Below are 24989 nucleotides of genomic sequence, written 5' to 3'. Positions count from 1 at the left end.
CATTATTATGCTCTTCAGTGCCAACACAGTGCAGAGCAGCTACCTAAACTCTGCTCCCAGTGAGGTCGATTATCTCGTCAATAGTTTTACATCCTCACTGCGTACAACTTTGGATACTGTGGCTCCTCTGAAAAGGAAAGCTGTCTGTATTAGTTGGCTATGTACCACAGACCTTCAAGGTGGCTGTAATTAAACCTCTACTTAAAAAGCCATCACTGATCCAGCTGTCTTAGCTAATTATAGGCCAATCTCCAACCTTCCTTTTCTCTCAAAGATTCTTGAAAGAGTAGTTGTAAAACAGCTAACTGATCATCTGCAGAGGAACGGTTTATTTGAAGAGTTTCAGTCAGGTTTCAGAATTCATCACAGTACAGAAACAGCATTAGTGAAGGTTACAAATGATCTTCTTACAGCCTCTGACAGTGGACTCATCTCTGTTCTTGTCCTGTTGGACCTCAGTGCAGCTTTGATACTGTTGACCATAACATTTTATTACAGAGATTAGAGCTTGCTATAGGTATTAAAGGTACTGCACTGCAGTGGTTTGAATCATATTTATCTAAGAGACTCCAATTTGTTCATGTAAATGGGGAGTCTTCTTCACACACTAAGGTTAATTATGGAGTTCCACAGGGTTCTGTGCTAGGACCAATTTTATTTACATTATACATGCTTCCCTTAGGCAGTATTATTAGAAAGCACTGCATCAATTTTCATTGTTATGCAGATGATACTCAGCTTTACCTACATGGTGTCAAACCAGATACTTACTCTGGATGGCATTACTTTGGCCTCCAGTAACACTGTGAGAAATCTTGGAGTCATTTTTGACCAGGATATGTCCTTCAATGCACATATTAAACAAATATGTAGGACCGCTTTTTTGCATTTGCGTAATATTTCTAAAATTAGAAACATCCTTTCTCAGAGTGATGCTGAAAAGCTCATTCATGCATTTATTACTTCTAGGCTGGACTATTGTAATTCATTATTATCAGGCTGTCCTAAAAGCTCCCTGAAAAGCCTTCAGCTGATCCAAAATGCTGCAGCTAGAGTACTGACAGGGACTAGAACGAGAGAGCAGATTTCTCCCATATTGGCTTCTCTTCATTGGCTCCCTGTTAAATCTAGAATAGAATTTAAAATCCTTCTCCTCACCTACAAGGTCTTGAATAATCAGGCACCATCTTATCTCAAAGACCTCATAGTACCATATCACCCCAACAGAGCACTTCTCTCTCAGACTGCTGGCTTACTTGTGGTTCCTAGGATACTTAAGAGTAGAATGGGAGGCAGAGCCTTCAGCTTTCAGGCCCCTCTTCTGTGGAACCAGCTTCCAGCTTGGATTCGGGAGACAGACACCCTCTCTATTTTTAAGATTAGGCTTAAAACTTTCCTTTATGATAAAGCTTATAGTTAGGGCTGGATCAGGTGACCCTGAACCATCCCTTAGTTATGCTGCTATAGGCCTAGGCTGCTGGGGGGTTCCCATAATGCACTGTTTCTTTTCATTCACCTTATTTATACTTTGTTTATGCTCCACTCTGCATTTAATCATTAATTGTTATTAATCTCTATCTCTCTCCCCTCTCAGCAGATGACCCCCCCTCCCTGAGCCTGGTTCTGCTGGAGGTTTCTTCCTGTTAAAGGGAGTTTTTCCTTCCCACTGTCACCAAGTGCTGCTCATAGGGGGTCGTTTTGACTGTTCGGTTTTCTCTGTATTATTGTAGGGTCTTTAGCTACAATACAAAGCGCCTTGAGGCGACTGTTTGTTGTGATTTGATGCTATATAAATAAAATTGAATTGAATGACTATCTTCATGTGTACTTCTGGACTTCTTTTCAGTGAGTGTACAAGTCTCACTGAAAGCAGTGCTAATTCTGACCACTTGCACTCTGCACATCAACTTCTGTTTCAAACAGTCTCATGTGGATGATTATTGCTGGTAATGAGAGCTGTGTTTCCAGCTAAAATCCAAGTAGTTTCCAGAAGCTCTCAGTTGAAGAGTCCACGCTATGTAAGCTAAGTGGGGCATGTGAGGTGAAGAATGAATAACAGTCACTGTCCACTGTGCTGTACCAGGTTGTGACTCTCAAGGCAGAGTTTATTGTAATGTCCTCAAGCATGTACTGCAGTACTTGTACTGCAGTGTGATTCCATCATGCACTGGGACTCAGAGCACTGAAAACAGTTCTCATCCACCGCTCACCCGTGTGACTAAATTTGGCTCCCTGTGACTTCATACACTTCCCCAAAAATCAAAGTCACATTAAAGAGCCAGTTTGACATTCTGGTGGTTATCCAGTGTGAGTTGCAGAGGGAACAGTAGAAAGGGAAAGACAGATTCTTCAATGGAAAGCAGTCTGCGAGGGTACATCTAGATAGTCTTGAAGGAGACCTCTGACAAATTTAAATGAGGTAAGGTTTTTTATTTTAATGGGCACGTACTGTACCTACAACTTTTCAGTTGGGGTAGTGTGAAAGTTTAAAGTAGACTCTACTGAAACAAAGTCATAGTATATGTTGTGGAAACTAAGAGGAGGTTTGAGGAGATCCCTGAGACATGGACATTGACTCAGGTCAAAGTCAAAATGTTGACATCAAAGAAAAAATAAATAAATTATACATTAAATTAAAATATTTGATGTATGTATTTCTGAATAATCCAGTCAGGCAGTGGGAAAAAGTCTAATTTTGCCATGCAGACAGCTGTTCCTCTGATGCTGTGATGTCAGCTGCAAACAGACATAAAGGCAGATGTGTTTGAACACTAAAATAAACTCACATGTAACCTCGAAACCTGCTGAGATCATTGTTGGGGTTCTCGCACTCAATACGACTGTGGAAGCTCTCAGGGATGAACTCTTCTCCCTGCAAAACCATCACAAATTCCATCAAAGCCAAAAATAAATACTCAGAAACAAAGAAATAAAACCATTAGGCCCCACTACAGTGTAAAAGTCTTGGGTCACCCCTTATTTCTAAGGGAAATGATTGCAATGAGTGAGTGAAACGTGCCACTTCTTTTGGCCTCCACTTGTCAAATATCCTCAGTTTTTCTGAGGTCACATTACACAGGTCACAACATGTGACCAAATGTTTGGCGAGTAGCTCTTTGGGAATCACCTTATTAGAGGAAAAATACCATTTTATGCCTACATTATGAGCAATAGTTCTTCAGGCTTCAGGCAAAGTTCTTCTTTGGATTTTTTCCACTTATTTCAGTCCAGTCTTTGTATATGACCATTTCCAGATGAATGTTTTTTTTTGTTTTGTTTATTAAACCACTTTACACTGACCTATGAATCATTCAAGCATTAAAAGGCACATGGCAGGCAACTTAGCAAAGAATCAATTTTGCATTGTATCTTAAGGCACTGCCACTACTGTTGGGCAGTGAGGGGAGAGAAAAGAGAAGCTGAGAGCATCTCAGATGGGTCTACCTGTTTAATTAATAGGTATAGAGTCAGCCTGCCAAATAAGGCTGCCATCAAATAGTCTTTATCTTTTTCAAACCATTCCTCTGGGATTAGATATGAAAAAGAGAAAACTGTGTTTGTCTCCGTTTTACTTGTTTTAATAGTGGAGGATTAAATTCACAGTCTTGTTGTAGTTTTGGGGCTAGACAGCCAAAGCCCGTTATAATTTGATGTGTACTCTAACCGAAGCTTCTGATGTGATTGTGGAATGATGGCAGTGATAATTATGGAAAATTGCATCAATATACAAAGATGGAAATCTCTACGGAGAAAGCTATTAGCAAAGAAATCTTATCCTGCATGGCCACAAAACTGTGAAATACCAGTTTGGAAATTTGTTGTATAATAACAGAAATAGGAGCTTGGAGTTTTACTGTTTATTGTGAAATGTAATAGTGTTAAAAAGGTTTAAAGGTGTGCTCTAAAATATTGCAATCACTCACTCTGTAGAGGTATAAAATGAACAAGGAAGGAAAGAACATGCAAATTTGTTCTTGGTGCTCCAAATGACAGTCTTGTTTGTGTCATGTATTACCTGCAGTGGGAGGTCTGAAACCACTTGTCTCTGTTTCAGGTTGGTCTCCCCATCTAGGTTGGCAGTTTCAATGTAACAAACCCCATGAGGGTCAGAGGAATACAGCAGCAACATGTCCGCTGGGATGATTTCGTTACAGGACAAACGGACAAAGTCTCCAACTCGTACATTTTTCCAGCACTGGTCAATGTAGTTTTTCTGTGTGCTTTGGGACAACAAAAGAGACAAAAGGTTAGGAATATGTCAATCAAATGATAAAGAACAGAGGAAAAACATTTTCCACCGTTTGGGATAAATACAATTACAAAAGAACACAAAATGTTTGGTAGACAAATGAACAGGGCATTTTCCTGGACAGCAAAATCACATCAGTCAAGAGTCACTTTTCAAGATTATTGGCATATAAAAGGTGATAACGACCATAGATATGATCATAGATGACAAAATCCCCCACATCATAAAAACTCAATATTAAAAAAAAAGAAGTCCTTGTTTTCCCCATACAACTGTTCACAAAGTGAAGCCCTGCACATATTTCCCCGTGACAGACTCGACCTCTCTGAGAAAGCTCTTCCAGTTAACTTGATACACATTAACAAAGCACGTGTCATGGTTTCCTGGAACCCCTCCCCTCTGCTGTCGCTCCCTCTCCCGTTTTCAGGCACATATGTGATGGGGGTCTCTGGTGGGCATGAGCAGGAGCTGGGTCATCACACCTGTGTGTCATTATCTCATTAACCACAATACTTAAACACTGGCTTTCCCATCACTCGTTATCACAGCAGCTGAACGCTCTGCTAACGTCAGCATGATGTTTCAGATAGTTTCTTTGTGGGTGATTCCTCCCACAGGTGAGAGCAAATACCGTCAGCTCTCTTCTTCTCTGCCAGCCCACTCCTCCACATCCACAACTACAGCTACATGAACTTTGTTGTTCCATAAAGCCTTGAAGCGCTCTGTGGCTGAGTCTGCCTGTCTCCCTACAATCATAATTAATAGATAACTGATAAGACCAAAATATGCCCAGATCCATAACACTCCCTCATGGTCATAAATGTGTTTTTATTATGTGTGTTAAGGTGTGTATTAATACTGCACAGTTAGTCTTTAATTAGTCATATGGATGAAAGGATACTATATTATGAGACCTGCAAAAACACTCAGAGTGAAAGCAGGCAGGGGAATTCTGTATATGCTGTTCTAATTAAAATCCACCTACTAGCATAATATGGCAAAAAAAAATGTTAGAAATTTATCATAATGATGGATGGATGTCTCTCAGGGCAGAAAAGAGGTATATAACATGTCTTCAGACACCTGGGGACCTGCACCAGGATCAGTAATATTAGGAAAGCACTGTGTAAATACCAGTTCAGTTCATTTGCTGTTTCTTTTAGCATTTCAGATATCTAGTTTTGAATAGTAATTTAATGTAATGAATGCTTCTATTTTACACAAGCTGAAAATATTGGTTTCAGAATTTAATAAGCTTATTATGTTTATTTACGACACACAGAACTGATCAGTTGTAAACAGTGGTGAAAAACTGAGCACTGCTTCCACAAGAATTCAGAGGGTAAGTCGAAGGCAGGTCATCAGAGAGCGTGACCACCTCTGTGAAGCAGAAGCTTGGGCAGTTTGATGGGGTGACAACAACACCCCATCAGCCTTTTGAAGGGTACAAACTGAAAACGAAACCAGGAGCTCCCTCTCAGACTCTCCGGGCATCGGTTAGTATGTTAAACATTAAAGTTCGCGAGAGTACAGTTAGAAAACGAGCACAGCTACAAATATGTCACAGCTCAGTCATGGGAGTACTACTGTTCTTCAAATGACAAAACCCACCAAACTTTAACCCTTTATAGGCCAAGTGATGGTTTTTGGTTTTTTCCACACGCTTTAGTTATGATGTCCATCCAACACCTCCGTGAGGTTAAACACGTGCTCCTGAAGAACGTGGCCATGAAGACATGGTCTAATGTTGTATAAAGTCATAATCTTGTAATGTTAAAGAAAATGATGTTGTAATGGATCTGTTAAAGTCATGTTCCTTTCACCATATGTTTTTCTTGTGTACTTTCTTTTACTACTTACAAGCAAGTAACCAAATATGGTAACTTCATTAATCTTGATTTTGTACACAAAAATGAAACATTTTGAAAATGTCACAAACATAATTACGTCTTGTCATAACATGAAGGGTCAAATTTTGAATTTTAAAGTATTTCGATGAGTGCCCTAGAACGGGTTAAAACGACTAAGTATATTTAGGCCCATAAGAATAAAATTTACTCTACCTGTTGTAAACACGACAGAAAAGCCCATTGATCAAATGATCGCTCTTAAATCTGCGGTAGTCTTCCCAGACATCCTTTATGGCTGTTACTGACAGTACCAGTATGACAGGAACCAGAGCGATCTCTGGCTGAAAGGCCTCCACGACAGGAACAAAGTTTAAAACAGCAAGAAAAATGAAGTAGACATTAGCGAACTGATGGAACTGCTCAAAAATATTCTTGGGCAGGAAAGACAGAAGGGAATACTTCGTAGTCCGGATCTTGTTGCTTTTATATAGTTTCAGGAGCTGCTTCAGTTCCTCATCTTCTGTGCAGGAAGCTGCCACTGTCCACTTCTTCCGTAGGGGCTTCTTGGTAGTATGACAACAGGATATTTGCTCCAGGCTATTCATGAGTCCACTGTTTCAGTGGGTTCTGTTGTCAGTTTATGTCCCTATGTCACTGTTGTACAGCTGCAATCTGAAAAATACTTAATCTGTTCTTCCTTCTTACTAGAACTGTTTTCTTTTTCCTGGATAAGTAATTCATGGATGTGGCAGGTAAGGTGGGAATCAAAAGACGCCCTTAGTCATGGAATTCACTGCCACTCCTCTAAACGGACCTAATGCTGCAAACAAACTCAAGGTTCAAGTTTTACAACGGCTACAAAAGGCAGATTGTGTAATCAGATGAATCAGAAAGCAGGGTCATACAGAAGCAGCAGCACGGATCGTTTGTGGACAGTCCTCCGAGGTCAGATGAGTATCACATTCACTGAGTGTCAGACGTTTTACATTGTTGTTCTAAACAAGTTTAAATCGCTGTTTTACTGTAAAATGTGAACTCTAGAGTACAGTCACTGGAAGCACCTCTAGCTAGCCAGCTCACAGAAACCATCTTCTTTAAATTATATTGTAACTAACTGCTTTTACACACCTTCGTTCACTGTGCTGATAGGATGAGGCCGAGCAGCTCTTGGCTGATGAGAGAGCAGTGAAAGCTGAACTGTTTTCAGCCATGAATGCCATCAGCATAGCATTAGAACAGCAGAACAGTAACGTGATAGTGTTACAGAATTGATGTTAGTGTTTTAGGCTTAAAGCTGTAGGAGACCATGAGCACTGTCACTGTTCAGCTTTATAGTATTTGCACAGAAGAAAGATACTGCTAGAGCAGAAATGGCTGATCTGACACAGCAAACAAAGTCAGAAGCATTAAAGGCCTCATCTGACAGGAGATTAAAGCTACAGTGTAAAAAAAATCTCACTAGTAAATGTCAGTACACTGCAGACTGCAGTCAGCTGCAGGTGCTTCTTACACCTGCCAATTCATCAGGTGGATAATCCTAGCTATGGTGGCCGCTGTAAGATCATCAGTCCGCTGTTTACCCCAGCTGGATGTCCACATCTATTTACTCTGGAGGAGGCTGGAAAACCTTTTGAAAGGAGTCTAATATGACTCAATGACTCCTTTCTGTCCAATGACAGCAATACTGAGGTGAGTTGTTGAGGATATCCTGAACTTTTCTGTTGGTAAGAGCTGCTGTTTTTGCTGCTGTTAGCCTGAAACTGTCTTTGTGGATCTGATGTTGTTGGACTCAGACACTTGGCAAAAAAACTCTCATTCAATGAGAGAACATAACCAAACTGTTTATCACAGGGAAGCTGTGATTTTTTAAATCTTTTTTTTATTTTTTTAGGACACTTGAGCCCAACATTAGCTGACATAATGTTAGCTTATAACTGGCTGCTGCTGTTCATCCGGCTTGTTATCAGCTCTCCAGAGACGGGAGGGCCTAATCTGCAGACAATAAGTAACTGCAACAATATCAGGAATGTTTATGCACACTTTGTGTACTAGACTCTGCCCTGACTTCAGTTAAGGAGATGAGGCATGAGATGGAAATGAGAGATGATAAAAATGTATGTCATATGTTAAATGGTCATATATAGTTTGAAAGAACTATTTGTGATCTTTAAATTAAAAAGGAATTAATAAGGTGTACTGGATATGTGGCCAGTCTCTAGTCACACGCAGCAAATGCAATTGAGCAGAACGTGTTGTCCATCTCAGCCACTGTACTCACAATGGCAGGCCAACATGGTGGCTTCAACAATCCTGCTTCTGTGGGTTTTTAATGGATCAATTCTATATTTTTGAGAATATGTTAATTTGCTGGAAGATGCAATTACACACTAATCACTATATATTTAAAAGTACTTTTTGTCTATTAAACCTCCATCCATCCATCCTTATCCTCTTCAGGGTCGTGGGGGGGCTGGAGCCTATCCCAGCAGTCAAAGGGTGAGAGGCAGGGTACACCTGTACAGGTCGCCAGCCTGTCGCAGGGCTAACACAGAGAGACAGACAACCATTCACACCTATGGGCAATTTAGAGTGACCAATTAACTTAACCCCAGTAAGTGCATGTCTTTGGACCGTGGAGAAAACCCACACAGAGACGGGGAGAACATGAAGACTGAACACAGAAAGGCCCGGGCCAAGGTGGAATTAAACCCAGACCTTCTAGCTGTGAGGCAACAGTGCCAACAATTACTTACTGTACCTTTAAAATACAGGCAGGTTTCACTTCCTGCCAAATACAACCCACCCCTTGAATCACTGATATTTTATATCCTTAGGAGTCATTCAGAATTATCAACATTTTCCAAAGTGTACAGAGAGTACTCTTTTTCAGACCCCCTCCCCAAAAGTGTAGAAGGAAAATGTTGATCTTTTTTCATGACGTTTAATTCCTCCTGGTTCTTTGGAATTTTAATGTAATAGGAAGTATTAATAATACATCCTGGTGTTGAAACATTTTATAATTCCTGGTATCAAAGATACTCTTTCCTATGTATTAAAACATTGTATTGTTGCACTAATAAAAATCCATCCATCCATTCTCTTCCACTCATCCTGTTCAGGGTCACAGGAGGGCTGGAGCCTATTCCAGCTGTCATAGGGCGAGAGGCAGGATACACCCTATAATTAATAGATATGCCTATATACAGGAATTTATAGGGTGCAATAAACTGATTTGAATTTTAATGTGAATGTGTACTGCACTGCATGTACACAAAATGTACACGCAGCCACACTGTACACAGTGGCAGTGGAGCAATTTGTCATCTGAATAGCCGGTCTGTGCCAAAAAGTTATTTCCGGTATTTGTTAAAAAAATTATTGCTGGTATTTATATTGTTGTAAATGACTTGTGGACCTATTGTCTGTCAAGCATATTTCAAATATTATCTCTTATGAATGATATCAGTTAATTTTGAGTCATAAAGAACATTTCTGTCACATGGTAGAAGCTGCAGTCAGTTTTTGGCAACACCAGCTGCCAATGTCACCAAATTAATGACACTGTCACGAGGCCTTTTCAGAGCTCCCTAACAACTTTTTTTTTTTCCAGAAAGTGACTAGCAACAAATTTAGTGGCTTTTTCTGGTGACATCAGCGATTTTTGGAGAGTTTTGGAGATATGCCGGTAAAAAAGTGATTTCTGGTATTTGAAGAGTTTCAGTCAGGTTTCAGAATTCATCACAGTACAGAAACAGCATTAGTGAAGGTTACCAATGATCTTCTTACAGGCTCTGACAGTGGACTCATCTCTGTTCTTGTCCTGTTGGACCTCAGTGCAGCTTTGATACTGTTGATCATAACATTTTATTACAGAGATTAGAGCATACTATAGGTATTAAAGGTACTGCACTGCAGTGGTTTGAATCATATTTATCTCATAGACTCCAATTTGTTCATGTAAATGGGGAGTCTTCTTCACACACTAAGGTTAATTATGGAGTTCCTCAGGGTTCTGTGCTAGGACCAATTTTATTTACATTATACATGATTCCCTTAGGCAGTATTATTAGAAAGCACTGCATCAATTTTCATTGTTATGCAGATGATACTCAGCTTTACCTATCAATGAAGCCAGATGACACACATCAATTAGTTAAACTGCAGGAATGTCTTAAAGACATTAAGGCCTGGATGACCTCTAATTTCCTGCTTCTAAATTCAGATCAAACTGAAATTCTTGTTCTCGGCCCCACAAATCTTAGAAACATGGTGTCTAACCAGATACTTACTCTGGATGGCATTACTTTGGCCTCCAGTAACACTGTGAGAAATCTTGGAGTCATTTTTGACCAGGATTTGTCCTTCAATGCACATATTAAACAAATATGTAGGACTGATTTTTTGCATTTGTGCAATATTTCTAAAATTAGAAACATCCTTTCTCAGAGTGATGCTGAAAAGCTCATTCATGCATTTATTACTTCTAGGCTGGATTATTGTAATTCATTATTATCAGGCTGTCCTAAAAGCTTCCTGAAAAGCCTTCAGCTGATCCAAAATGCTGCAGCTAGAGTACTGACAGGGACTAGAAAGAGAGAGCAGATTTCTCCCATATTTGCTTCCCTTCATTGGCTCCCTGTTAAATCTAGAATAGAATTTAAAATCCTTCTCCTCACAAGGTCTTGAATAATCAGACCCCATCTTATCTCAAAGACCTCATAGTCCCATATCACCCCAACAGAGCACTTCTCTCTCAGACTGCTGGCTTACTTGTGGTTCCTAGGATACTTAAGAGTAGAATGGGAGGCAGAGCCTTCAGCTTTCAGGCGCCTCTTCTGTGGAACCAGCTTCCAGCTTGGATTCAGGAGACAGACACCCTCTCTATTTTTAAGATTAGGCTTAAAACTTTCCTTTATGATAAAGCTTATAGTTAGGGCTGGATCAGGTGACCCTGAACCATCCCTTAGTTATGCTGCTATAGGCCTAGTCTGCTGGGGGGTTCCCATAATGCACTGTTTCTTTTCATTCACCTTATTTACTTTGTTTATACTCCACTCTGCATTTATTCATTAGTTATTACTAATCTCTGTCTCTCTCCCCCCTCAGCAGATGACCCCCCCTCCCTGAGCCTGGTTCTGCTGGAGGTTTCTTCCTGTTATCTCTGTAATTATTGTAGAGTCTTTACGCTTTAAAACACCTTGAGGCAAATGTTTGTTGTGATTTGGTGCTATATAAATGAAATTGAACTGAATCGAATTTACCAAAAAAAAAAAAATATTGGTTGTATTTAAATTGCTGTAGATTAATTTTTGACCTAAAATCTGTTAAACATGTGTCAAACATATCTCTCATAAATGACATTACATCACTTTGAAGGAGAAACAACACTCCTGTCATAGGTAGAAGCTCCAATCACTTCTTGGCAAAGTGACTTTCATATATTCTTTATTAATAAGGGTTAAAAACTATCATTGACATTAAAAACGTATTGTTTTCCCAAAAGATCTGCCAAGAGGGCTGCAGAAATTGCAACAAATATAACATTACAGTTCTATAAAGAGTAGCCAAAAAGGACTGGACTGATTATAATGTTGATCCAATAATGCAGAGTCATAAACATATTTGCAAAACAAGTCATTTCTTAATTTTATATATAAGCCCTTCATAAATCCTGTGCACCACAGTCTATTTACAGCTATGAGTGTATGTTGGGTGTTAACCCCCCCTCCCCCAGTCATACAGTTTGTACACTTTGGAAAATGTCAGTAATTGTGAATGAGCTCTAAGTAGGTTATATTCAAGTTAATAAACTTTAGTAAGTAATGCGCAAGTTAGAAAATAGCATTTGCCGTTGAATTGGCCCTTAAGCTGAGAGAGGTTTACTCACCCGCTGAACACCTGCACTATATTGTTGTTAACCTTCTTGTCAAACAAGTAGCGTCTGTAGTCCTCCAGGGCATCTTTGATGGCGATAACTGTGAGAACCACCAGCAGAGGAATCATAGTAATTTCCTTCTGAAAGGCTTCAACAACTGGCACCCAGTTTAGCAGTGCCAGGAACAGGAAATAGAGGTTTGCAGCCCTACAAAAGCAGGAACAGAAGGACAAATTTGTACACAGAAACCACAAAATGTATTCACTGTGGAAGTGAAGCCAAGTGCCATGTGACCAATTGTCATGGTGTACTGTAATACCAGTTCTGTCTGTTAAGCAAATTGATACAGCAATAGTCCAAACTGAAATATCTCAACAAATATTAAATGGAGTCATGAAAACTGTGGTCTTCAAAAGAGTGAGTACTGAGCGAAACTAGAAATGGTATTTCTTTCTTGTAAACCAACCAATACTTTCTCCTCAAATTACTCAGTCTACAGATTTAGATCTGCCTCTAATGGCAATATCCTTAAGGATACACTGGCTGTATAAATGTGGAAACAAAGGTGGCTCATAAACTGGGCACACATTCAGATTCATTATGAATAAAAACAGAATGCACTCATTGCATTTTTGCAAATAAATCGCCCTCATAAAATGCACTGTGAAAAAATGAGGTAACATCAAGCGATGATGTAATGAGGTCCTGATGCTTCTAAACAAGAGATGGAAGAAACAGAGTTTCTGGGTTCATCCAACTCATAAGAAAGCAGCAGCAGGGAGAGTTTCCTGGATCCTGGAGCCTGTGATATTTCAGGATGTCAGTGGGCAGTTTGAGCTGGGATCACATCTGAGGAGGCAGAGAATAATTTCAGGGAGCAGACTGACCCGGAGCAGCATGTAGCTGTGTCTGAGGTAAAACTGTAATATTTACTGTTCTCACATCACTGTATGCTCAGTACATCAGTGCGTATTTTGCACTATAAGCTCACGTTGCTAAATGCAGCGCTCTGATTGGTCAGATCTGTTTGTTCACTTGCCAAAGTCAGAAAAATCTACATTGATCCAAAAAAATAAATGCCACAAATTTGTCCTGTGAAATGATGCAGTCGGTGTGAACGGCTGCATTAAAAACAGGCAAGTCCGAAAATATTTTTAACACATGAAACATTCGCACGAAAGTTACGCATCCGCTATGTAAAGGTTCATAGGCACGGGAACCAGTGAAGACTGTGAGTTTAATTTTAGAGGTAATGTATCACATGACTGAGACAAGCATCATGACACGAGTCAAGAGTGAGTCATAGAAGGATGTAACGGAGAGAATCTGCACATTTTTCAAAATAAAATGTCGTTCAGACTCATAATAAATAAAACACAAAATAATGTAAATAATTCATTCTTTCAGTGCAGCCTGGTACCAAATGACCTACAGACAGGTACCTCGGGACCTCTGATTTAAATTACATGAGAAATGGTTGTCTTAATTGGAGGGGAAAGGAAAATTTTAAAAAATTAAAACGGCCAAATTGTATTATACTTCTGACATCAATTCACCGGCCAGAAGGGGCCAGGAGTTTGAGACCCCTGATTTATTTATTAATTTAATTCATAAATTTAATCAGATTAAATTAAATTTATAAATTAAATTTAATCTGATTTATTTATTAATTTAATTTATTTATTAATTTTATTAAGTTTTTTCTAATGCACAAAACATGTCTCACACCAACAGGGAAATTAGTTGGCCATTTCAGAAATGTCAAATTTGTAAAGCATTTGGATATTTCACCCTCTGTAGTAAATAATAACTTATTATGAGTTAGGTAATCCAGAAATCCCTGAATGAAAGCAAAGTGCTGAAAAACAAAAATGAATGGCCATCCTCACATGCTCAAGTAACTATGTATTAAAAATCAGATCAGAGTCAATAGTGTAAATCATTGCACGGACTCAGGAACATCTCTTAAATCTTATATATATATTCATATCTCTGAAACCCCTGTTAACGCTCACATTCAGAGAAATGCTAAAATCCAGGCATCTTTTTCAGAAAATGCCCTGCTCATTTCAGGAACAATGACAGATCAAATTCTGACTCTGTAGCAAGAGTCTGACCCCTGTTATCATTGAAAACTAGAACTCAGCTGATAGAGGAGTTTACTGAGTAATCTAAAAATCTGACAGTTGGGCAAATGTTTTTTTTCTTTCAGACACATGAAATGTAAACAGCTTTCCCTAATATTTGTTATTTGTAATAATTATTTATCCTTTACTAAAATAAAAATTCTGTTTAATAATAATCTTGTTTCATTGTTACAACAAGTCTGTATTAAAAGTTCTGCCCAGTTCTGCGTGGATCTGCTGGTTGGGGTGCTGTTCAAAGATGGGTTGCTGTACGGTTATGGTAATGTCACACGCGAGGCTGCAGGAAGCTGCTGAATGCCGACACTTCTGAAACTCAGGGGCTCGTGGTAAATACAGGGTTAAAGACATTTTATGGAAGTTTGACCTTATTTGACCTGGAAGAAGTGACGGGTCCAAAGTAATAATTACATATTTACAGTCCTCATATTTCCCTACATGCCCATATGCTGTCAAGTCAAACAATCGTAGTAAGAAACATAGTTTTAAATAGCTCTATAAAGCATTATTATCACTTTGACCTTTGGATCAATCTATTGATCTTGAAGGAGAGGTCAGAGGTCAAATGCACAGGTAATAATAGATTTTAAAAACAAAATAACTCATTTTGTCAGCTCTGACCTGCAAAACTGCTGGAACAGATTCATGGGAATGAAAGTCAGCAGTGTGTATTTGGTAGTTCGGATTGCGTTGCCCTTGTAGTTTCTGGATACGCTTTCATACTCCTGTCGGTGGGGCCCATCGCGGGGAAACACCATCCTCCGTCTCCCACAGACTCTATATGGAGAGCTGTCGGTGTCCAGGAAGCTACTGTTGGGCAGGCCATCGGAGTACCAGCCCCGCCTCGAGTCTCCTGCCAGCAGCTGTCGACAGCGATGCTGAACCCAGTGTAACCGCTCCATCGATGCAGCAGCTGGGATCTTTGTGGCCTTTCACAATGTCTTCATCCTAGAGAGATAAAACTGCAACATTATTTTTAAATAATCTCTCTAGGTTGTTCATATCCAGCATTTTAAAAGCTTCTTGTATTTTTGTATTGCTTTATGGTGATGGCACGGCATGAAGGCAGTATGGTGACCAGCTAAGATGTTTCCTTGAACGGTCATGTGAGTCCCAGTGCAGAACCTGAGCATGGAGAACCTGAGCATGGAACAGGAAGCCTGTTTTAGAGTGCTAGTGCAAAGATTTACTGCCAGCAGCGAAGGATGCCTGTTCCCATTCTCTCACATTAATGAATAAAAAAGACAGAAATGATGGAACACTTTGGACTGCAGTGACTGTGAATGTCTGCAGCCTCCATCTGAATATAAAGCCAGAAGCATTCCTGCTTACAACAGCACAGAGTCTCTGTGACATGCCTGACCTGCTAACATCACTCTCAATAGAAAAATACACTGCTCAAAAAAATGAAGGGAACACTCAAATAACACATCCTAGATCTGAATGAATGAAATATTCTCATTGAATACTTTGTTCTGTACAAAGTTGAATGTGCTGACAACAAAATCACACAAAAATCATCAATGGAAATCAAATTTATTAACCAATTGAGGCCTGGATTTGGAGTCAAACACAAATTAAAGTGGAAAAACACACTACAGGCTGATCCAACTTTGATGTAATGTCCTTAAAACAAGTCAAAATGAGGCTCAGTATTGTGTGTGGCCTCCACGTGACTGTGTGACCTCCCTACAACACCTGGGCATGCTCCTGATGAGGTGGCAGATGGTCTCCTGAGGGATCTCCTCCCAGACCTGGACTAAAGCATCCGCCAACTCCTGGACAGTCTGTGATACAACGTGACGTTGGTGGATGGAGCGAGACATGATGTCCCAGATGTGCTCAATGGGATTCAGGTCTGGGGAACGGGCGGGCCAGTCCATAGCTTCAATGCCTTCATCTTGCAGGAACTGCTGACACACTCTAGCCACATGAGGTCTAGCATTGTCCTGCATTAGGAGGAACCCAGGGTCAACCGCACCAGCATATGATCTCACAAAGGGTCTGAGGGCTGTGTGGCCTTCCAAAGAAATGCCACCCCACACCATTACTGACCCACTGCCAAACCGGTCATGCGGAAGGATGTTGCAGGCAGCAGATCGCTCTCCACGGCGTCTCCAGACTCTGTCACGTCTGTCACATGTGCTCAGTGTGAACCTGCTTTCATCTGTGAAGAGCACAGGGCGCCACTGGCGAATTTGCCAATCCTGGTGTTCTCTGGCAAATGCCAAGCGTCCTGCACGGTGTTGGCTTGTGAGCACAACCCACATCTGTGGACGTTGGGCCCTCATACCATCCTCATGGAGTCGGTTTCTAACTGTTTGTGCAGACACATGCACATTTGTGGCCTGCTGGAGGTCATTTTGCAGGGCTCTGGGAGTGCTCCTCCTGTTCCTCCTTGCACAAAGGCGGAGGTAGCGGTCCTGCTGCTGGGTTTTTGCCCTCCTACAGCCTCCTCCATGTCTCCTGGTGTACTGGCCTGTCTCCTGGTAGCGCCTCCAGCCTCTGGACACTACGCTGACAGACAGCAAACCTTCTTGCCACAGCTGGCATTGATGTGCCATCCTGGATGAGCTGCACTACCTGAGCCACTTGTGTGGGTTGTAGAGTCCGTCTCATGCTACCACGAGTGTGAAAGCACCACCAACATTCAAAAGTGACCAAAACATCAGCCAGAAAGCATAGTACTGAGAAGTGGTCTGTGGTCCCCACCTGCAGAACCACTCCTTTATTGAGTGTGTCTTGCTAATTGCCAATAATTTCCACCTGTTGTCTATTCCATTTGCACAACAGCATGTGAAACTGATTGTCAATCAGTGTTGCTTCCTAAGTGGACAGTTTGATTTCACAGAAGTTTGATTTACTTGGAGTTATATTGTGTTGTTTAAGTGTTCCCTTTGTCTCTGGAGCTTGAAAAAGGCGACTGGACTTCTTTTTGTTTCTTGAAGACGTTTCACCTCTCATCCGAAAGGCTTCTTCAGTTCTCAACCAAATGGTGGAGAGACCCAGGTATTTAAACCCCTGTGGGCGTAGTCCCCTGGAGGTGGTTATGACCCTCTATTGATCATGTGCTTGAACACATGTGCCCAGGTGTGAAGGGGGCGTGCGTCATATTTAATCAGTGGTTTCAGTTGAAACCAATTTAGGACTCCGCTCCATTGTTTCCTGTGGCCTATTGAGGTCACTGGAACAAAGGTGTGAATGGGGGTTGAGACGTCTGGGAAGGGAGCTCAGGACAGCACTGTAAGCGGGGGAAAGTTGGTGACGTAATCCACCTCCTCTGTTCAATGATGGTTGTTCACAGTGGACATAGATGGCTTCTTTCACTCCTCTTTCAAACCATCTGTTTTCCCTGTCCAAAATGTGAACATTGGCATCCTCAAAAGAGTGCCCTTTTTCCTTCAGATGCAGATGTACTGCTGAATCTTGTCCTGTCGAGGTGGCTCTTCTATGTTGTGCCATTCGTTTGTGAAGAGGCTGTTTGGTTTCACCAATGTAGAGGTCCGAGCACTCTTCACTGCACTGAACAGCATACACTACATCGCTGATCTTGTGTTTGGCGGGTTTGTCCTTGGGATGAACCAGTTTTTGTCTTAGGGTGTGACTTGGTTTGAAGTATACTGGGATGTCATGCTTGGAGAAAATTCTTCTGAGTTTCTCTGACAAGCCTGACACATATGGGATGACAATGTTGTTCCACTTGTCCTTCCTATTCTCTGTAGTTTGTGTTTGGCCTTCATTCCTGTGCATCTTAGCTGATTTGATGAAGGCCCAGTTGGGGTAACCGCATGTTTTGAGGGCTTTCTCAATGTGTGTGTGTTCCTTATGCTTCCCTTCTGCCTTAGAGGGAACACTTTCCGCACAGTGTTGTAGGGTCCTGATCACCCCAAGTTTGTGTTCCAGAGGGTGGTGGGAGTCAAAGAGGAGATACTGGTCTGTGTGTGGGGGCTTCCGGTAAACTTCAATGTTGAGGCTTCCATCTTCCTCGATAAGCACCGCACAGTCCAGGAATGGTAACTTGTTATCTCTGGTGTCCTCCCTGGTAAAACATATGTATTTATCCACTGAGTTAATGTGACGAGTGAAGGCTTCTACTTCTTGGGTTTTGATTTTGACCCAGGTGTCATCTACATATCTGTACCAGTGGCTAGGTGCCATCCCTTTGAAAGAACCAAGAGCTTTACTTTTTACTTCCTCCATGTAAAGGTTGGCTACAATGGGAGACACTGGGGAGCCCATGGCACATCCATGCTTCTGTCTGTAGAATCCATCATTGTATTTAAAATATGTTGTGGTAAGGCAGAGATCTAAAAGTGCACAAATCTGATCTGGGGTGAAGCTGGTTCTGTTCAGTAAGGAATCGTCTTCCTGTAGTCGTCTTCTGACGGTCTCCACTGCCTCAGTTGTAGGTATGCAAGTGAAAAGTGAAACCACATCAAAGGACACCATGGTTTCATCTGGATCCAGTACAAGATTCTGGACCTTGTTAGTAAAATCTGTAGAGTTTTCAATGTGGTGGGGTGTGATGCCAACAAGCGGTGATAAGATGGTGGCGAGGTGTTTGGAAATGTTGTAGGTGACCGAGTTTATACTGCTGATAATGGGTCGAAGTGGGACTCCTTCTTTGTGGATCTTTGGGAGTCCATAAATGCATGGAGTGGCTTCTCCAGGGTACAGGCGGTAGTAAGTGGGGCGGTCAATGGCTTTTTCCTTTTCAAGTTGTTGCAGGCAGCAAACAACTTTTTTCTTGTAGTTGCTTGTGGGATCACGTCTCAAGACCTCATAAGTATTGTTGTCACTGAGGAGTGTAGTAAGCAGCAACAGAAACCGCTATAAGAAATAACAAACTTTCTCATCCTGTAGCAGAACAGATCAGGATGAAAGTTTCAGCCACTCTCTCCAGTGCAAGACTTCCTCCATCCAACCTCACCATTCAGGAGAAGAAGGCCATCACAGCCCTAAGCAAGGATCAAAACATCACCATACTGCCAGCCGACAAGGGGAGGTGCACGGTTGTGCTGAACTCATCGGATTACCACAACAAAATTACTACAATACTTATGAGGTCTTGAGACGTGATCCCACAAGCAGAAGGCAGAAGGGAAGCATAAGGAACACACACACATTGAGAAAGCCCTCAAAACATGCGGTTACCCCAACTGGGCCTTCATCAAATCAGCTAAGATGCACAGGAATGAAGGCCAAACAAACTACAGAGAATAGGAAGGACAAGAGGAACAACATTGTCATCCCATATGTGTCAGGCTTGTCAGAGAAACTCAGAAGAATTTTCTCCAAGCATGACATCTCAGTATACTTCAAACCAAGTCACACCCTAAGACAAAAACTGGTTCATCCCAAGGACAAACCCGCCAAACACAAGATCAGCGATGTAGTGTATGCTGTTCAGTGCAGTGAAGAGTGCTCGGACCTCTACATTGGTGAAACCAAACAGCCTCTTCACAAACGAATGGCACAACATAGAAGAGCCACCTCGACAGGACAAGATTCAGCAGTACATCTGCATCTGAAGGAAAAAGGGCACTCTTTTGAGGATGCCAATGTCCACATTTTGGACAGGGAAAACAGATGGTTTGAAAGAGGAGTGAAAGAAGCCATCTATGTCCACTGTGAACAACCATCATTGAACAGAGGAGGTGGATTACGTCACCAACTTTCCCCCGCTTACAGTGCTGTCCTGAGCTCCCTTCCCAGACGTCTCAACCCCCATTCACACCTTTGTTCCAGTGACCTCAATAGGCCACAGGAAACAATGGAGCGGAGTCCTAAATTGGTTTCAACTGAAACCACTGATTAAATATGACCCACGCCCCCTTCACACCTGGGCACATGTGTTCACGCACATGATCAATAGAGGGTCATAACCACCTCCAGGGGACTACGCCCACAGGGGTTTAAATACCTGGGTCTCTCCACCATTTGGTTGAGAACTGAAGAAGCCTTTCGGATGAGAGGTGAAACGTCTTCAAGAAACAAAAAGAAGTCCAGTCGCCTTTTTCAAGCTCCAGAGACTACTATGACCTGGATGACTGAGAATCTACACAGACAAGTGTTCCCTTTATTTTTTTGAGCAGTGTATTACATCTACAAATATTTCCATAGATAATGGGGCCTAATACCCATAGTCTATATAAAGCACTTAATCAAAACTAGTCACTATGATTGTGACTTCAATGGTAATACAGCTCAGGCTGCTCAGGTAACAGAAAACATCTCTGGGTCCAGCAGACAAGGGACAAATTTACTAAGCAGGGTAATGAAGCATGAGGCTCCAGTCACATAAGCACAGTCTTTATATAGATAGATGATTATATCAATAAACAAGAAGCACTGAGAATACAGACCTCCACCAAAGGCAGCTCATTGTCTGGGCAGGATTTACTTTGTATATATACTCATGTTTGTCCTTTGTAAAAGTACTTTAAGAAGTTTGTAGTGCAGTAAAACAGTGCTGCTGTTATTTGCTGTGCTGAAACCCATTTTATGTGGATTCTCATTATTTTCATAATTCTTCCTGTAAAGATTATAAACACATTTTGGGACCAACATAAAGTGAACATATAGGCCCAGTTTCCTGTACAGGGATTATGTCTAATCCTGGACTAAATACTTTTTCCTATTTTGGTCTTCATTGACTTTTTCCTTTTAGTCTAGGACCATCCTTAATCCATGGGTGGGAAACCGGCTGATTCAGCCTAATAACAGACTTTACTCACTGACCTCACACACATCAGCTGTCACAGCTCCCTGCTGAGCGGAAACCTGTCGCAGTAGCTGTGTGTTTTGTTGATTTCATCATTTTTCACTATTTTTGCACACAATTATTGTCATTTTGCCAGTGGACAGCTCCACTGTTTACACAGGAGGAGGTGGTGGGCTTCAGAGATGGTGCTAAGCAAAGAGCTAAAGGGAAGCAACAAACTGTGTGCTGTGGTGACTCAGAGGTCTGAACAGGAGCACTGACCCAGAGGGAGCAGTGTTAGTGTGGCATCACGGGCTTTAACTGCTTCAGAACATTTCTGATGGACCGTCTGAGTGGGAGGAGAACCACACGTTACGGTGAACATTTCTGTGGCCCACATGATGAACTGCTGGACTGCATCCATATTATTACCAGGGCAGGTTTGTCCTGTCACTGCTGACGCTGTAGTGTGTGACCTCTGCTCTGCCACTGCAATAAATATGACGCAATTAAAGAGTCTGTTTCTAGGGCTGCAACCATTCATCGAGTGACTCGGTTACTGTTACTGTAACAGCACTAAAACTGTGCGAGTATGAACCCGGCTGACTGTCTCTCTCACACATAACCAGCGAATCACCTCAACCAGTCAGGTGATTCAGTCCGACAATGAAGCGGTTGGTGCTTCGGACGTCATATGTCACGAGATTTGTTTTCGTCCTGAAGGAAGCTTCGAAGCAGTGGTTCTCTGGAGTTGTAGCTGGAGGTCCTTCATCAACCACCTGATCAGCAGGTGAAGAACAGAGAACTTTGTAGCTGCTTCATCCGCCCTGTTTGTTTCACACCGAGAAAAATCTGCAGTTTTTTTTACTCAATTAATTGATGGAATAATCGATAGAATACTCGATTACTAAACTACTCCATAGTTGCAGCCCTACTAAGCACATCCCAGCTTACAACATAATAGCTTCCTGCATGTCACACACAAACAGCAGCAGCCCTGATGTCCATCAGCACGTCCACAGCTAAAAACTCACTGTATGTTACAGTCTGCTTCACTTACATTTGGGCTTTGCTTTTCCTCACTTCTAGTATGAAGTCCACTCGCTCAGATAATGTAAGAATTTCAGAAGCAAAATAAGGTCTAGTATCTCTTCCTTGGGGGCAGCTGTTTGTATGTTTGCTTGTTTGTGTCCCTCACAAACATCAGTCTGTTTTCCTTCCTTCTGTCTGTGGTGTGATCATCTTTCATGTTCTTGATTTGCAGGCAGGTTCTGTTGGAAACTGTTGGATGTGCTCAGGAAACAAAACTGTTTTATTGCATAAACTGTACTGATCTCAGCTTTTGAACATCTGCTCTGCCCGATGAGTGCCCACTCGCTCTGTACGCCGACCCTGCTGATTCTCCACCACCTGGTCCTCTTTACAAGGACCGGGTGGTGGCTGATGGTGCCGCGATCCTGTTTCAGTGCAGCTAGCCACACTGCTTTTTAATTTTACTTAATTTTTTCCCCCGAGTTATCACTTCTGTCACTTGTTAGTGAACATCGACTAATATTAGTCTGTTAGTGGCACCGACTCAGGGTCTGTACTGTGCAGGACGGAGCTCCACATGCTCTGAAACCTTTGAACACTTATTTCTTAAACCAGATTCACAGCCAGTGTTAAACCTGCCAGTCTGTTACAGCAGGGCTCCACGTTAAACTCAAACTCCGCCCGGGCCAGATCATCAAATGGGCATTGTGGGCATGTACCCGGAGACCCACCGACAGCCGGGAGTTCCTGAGCAGGCAAACGAGAGAAGAAGGAAGGCCTAACCCTCTCTGAAAGCACAGAAAACATTGCTATAACACAAAGGCATCATGGGTAGACTAGGGCTGTCTGCTTCATGTGCTCCCTCAGACTCCTGAATCTGTGAACCTCCGCTCACAGCTACAGCTACTGTACTTCCTCTATGAGCGAAACAAGCTGAAGCAGAGCTGGGAAACAGAAAGTACACTTTAAAAAAAAACAACAAGGACCTGAAACTATTTTGAAAACTGACAATTTCTGTTCAACCAAATCAGGATGAAAACAAACCAGAATCCAGGAATATTTTTGCTTTTCCTGCATTATTCATTTATTTATAATCAAGAAAAAGGTTTGAATCTTTTTCTGTGTCGACACATTCCCAGTGTGCCTTTCCCAGGAAACGCTCTACCTGTGTATTAATTACAGTGTCAACACTGATCCCAGAGCAGCGCTGTGAAGTGGTACTGGAAGGTAAGCTCATCAGGAGGCAGAGGAAGAAAACGTGTCAGTGTACACAGCAAATGTTGGTCCTTATAAAAGGCTGTGGCTACTTTATTTAATCAAAGCGCCGTTAAAGCTTTGAGTGAAGCTGAACTGTGACGTTACTTTTCCCTGTGAGACACGGAGCTCTGCTCAGCTGCTCTGTGCGCACAGCCCCGCTCTACCACAGCTGTGCCGGGCACTCCGCTTACTTTGTGTCCGCAGCTTATTGCAGGGCAGTGGTTTGTGTACACTGACTTTCCACTGCATCAGTTACCAGGCGTGTTGTTAACAGTGGATCTGTGTAAGAGGCTTTGCACAGCACGCAGGAATGAAGTGGTCATGTATGATTTAGCCACACAGCACATCAAACAGAAAACTAACGTAGACTGCACTACACCCGTCCGCCACGCCTGTATACACAACTTGTAAGCGAAAGCCTACAAAGACTGGAGCCGACTCCATACTCGGAGTTACGGATGCAGCTCTATTCATCAGTTAAATGATTGTATAAATACTGAACCAACTACAAAAGAAACGGTCTCCGTTCAGTCTTACAACAACTGACGGGCCTACAGTGCAGCGTCGCTCTACACATGCATTCTTACTGCTGTAATGAGCTGACAGATCCCTGAAGTTCACGTCTGTTCTTGGAAAGCAGGCACCGACAGAACACGTACCTGCTGCTGATCTCCACACCTTTGAAGTTACTGCCGCAGCAATCGGAGCCTGAAGGATCGGTCACATCACCGACAGACAGCGCTCAGAAACACAAAGCAGGATGTGAAAGACGGCCGTTCCGCTACCGGAGTCACGCTATCTGCGCTTAAAAATTATTTGCGCATCTACATCACTACATACGGTTCAAATCATGGTGCCTTTAGGTGCACCTCGTAAACTCAGCTATCTGTACTTCCACAGACATAGATAATATAATTTAGTGCTACAATCCTCTTTCAGAGTTAACTTCAATAGTTACTTCCTCCAAACCAGCAACATGTTTGTTAGATCCCATTCCTACTAGACTGTTCAAAGAAGTCTTTCCAATTATTGATGCTTCAATCTTAAAAATGATCAATCAGTCTTTATTAGTTGGCTATGTACCACAGACCTTCAAGGTGGCTGTAATTAAACCTCTACTTAAAAAGCCATCACTGACCCAGCTGTCTTAGCTAATTATAGGCCAATCTCCAACCTTCCTTTTCTCTCAAAGACTCTTGAAAGAGTAGTTGTAAAACAGCTCACTGATCATCTGCAGAGGGACGGTTTATTTGAAGAGTTTCAGTCAGGTTTCAGAATTCATCACAGTACAGAAACAGCATTAGTGAAGGTTACCAATGATCTTCTTAGAGCCTCTGACAGTGGACTCATCTCTGTTCTTGTCCTGTTGGACCTCAGTGCAGCTTTGATACTGTTGACCATAACATTTTATTACAGAGATTAGAGCATACTATAGGTATTAAAGGTACTGCACTGCAGTGGTTTGAATCATATTTATCTCATAGACTCCAATTTGTTCATGTAAATGGGGAGTCTTCTTCACACACTAAGGTTAATTATGGAGTTCCACAGGGTTCTGTGCTAGGACCAATTTTATTTACATTATACATGCTTCCCTTAGGCAGTATTATTAGAAAGCACTGCATCAATTTTCATTGTTATGCAGATGATACTCAGCTTTACCTATCAATGAAGCCAGATGACACACATCAATTAATTAAACTGCAGGAATGTCTTAAAGACATTAAGGCCTGGATGACCTCTAATTTCCTGCTTATAAATTCAGATCAAACTGAAGTTCTTGTACTCGGCCCCACAAATCTTAGAAACATGGTGTCTAACCAGATACTTACTCTGGATGGCATTACTTTGGCCTCCAGTAACACTGAGAAATCTTGGA

The 24989-nt window shown here is 41.8% G+C and overlaps 1 protein-coding gene across 2 annotated transcripts in view; it reads right to left on the bottom strand.

The window, feature by feature from the left end:
* Positions 1-23908, bottom strand: part of atp10d (ATPase phospholipid transporting 10D) — a 69831-nt gene extending 45923 nt beyond the window's left edge. The window contains exons 1-5 of one of the 2 annotated variants that reach the window (XM_030725012.1): positions 23770-23908; positions 14740-15066; positions 11987-12181; positions 4016-4220; positions 2787-2872 (exon numbers count right to left, since the gene is read on the bottom strand). In XM_030725012.1, the coding sequence (XP_030580872.1) occupies positions 2787-2872; positions 4016-4220; positions 11987-12181; positions 14740-15020 (767 nt within the window). In that variant the 5' untranslated portion in view covers positions 15021-15066; positions 23770-23908. Of the gene's footprint in view, positions 1-2786; positions 2873-4015; positions 4221-11986; positions 12824-14739; positions 15067-23769 lie in introns of those variants that run through there. The other variant, XM_030725013.1, reaches the window with a different exon arrangement.
* Positions 23909-24989: the final 1081 nt, after the last annotated feature.

The sequence above is a fragment of the Archocentrus centrarchus genome, unplaced genomic scaffold (assembly GCF_007364275.1).
Source record: "Archocentrus centrarchus isolate MPI-CPG fArcCen1 unplaced genomic scaffold, fArcCen1 scaffold_44_ctg1, whole genome shotgun sequence".
In the NCBI taxonomy this organism is placed as follows: domain Eukaryota; kingdom Metazoa; phylum Chordata; class Actinopteri; order Cichliformes; family Cichlidae; genus Archocentrus; species Archocentrus centrarchus.
Note: the sequence above shows the minus strand (reverse complement) of the source record. Positions and strands in the feature narration are given on the sequence as shown.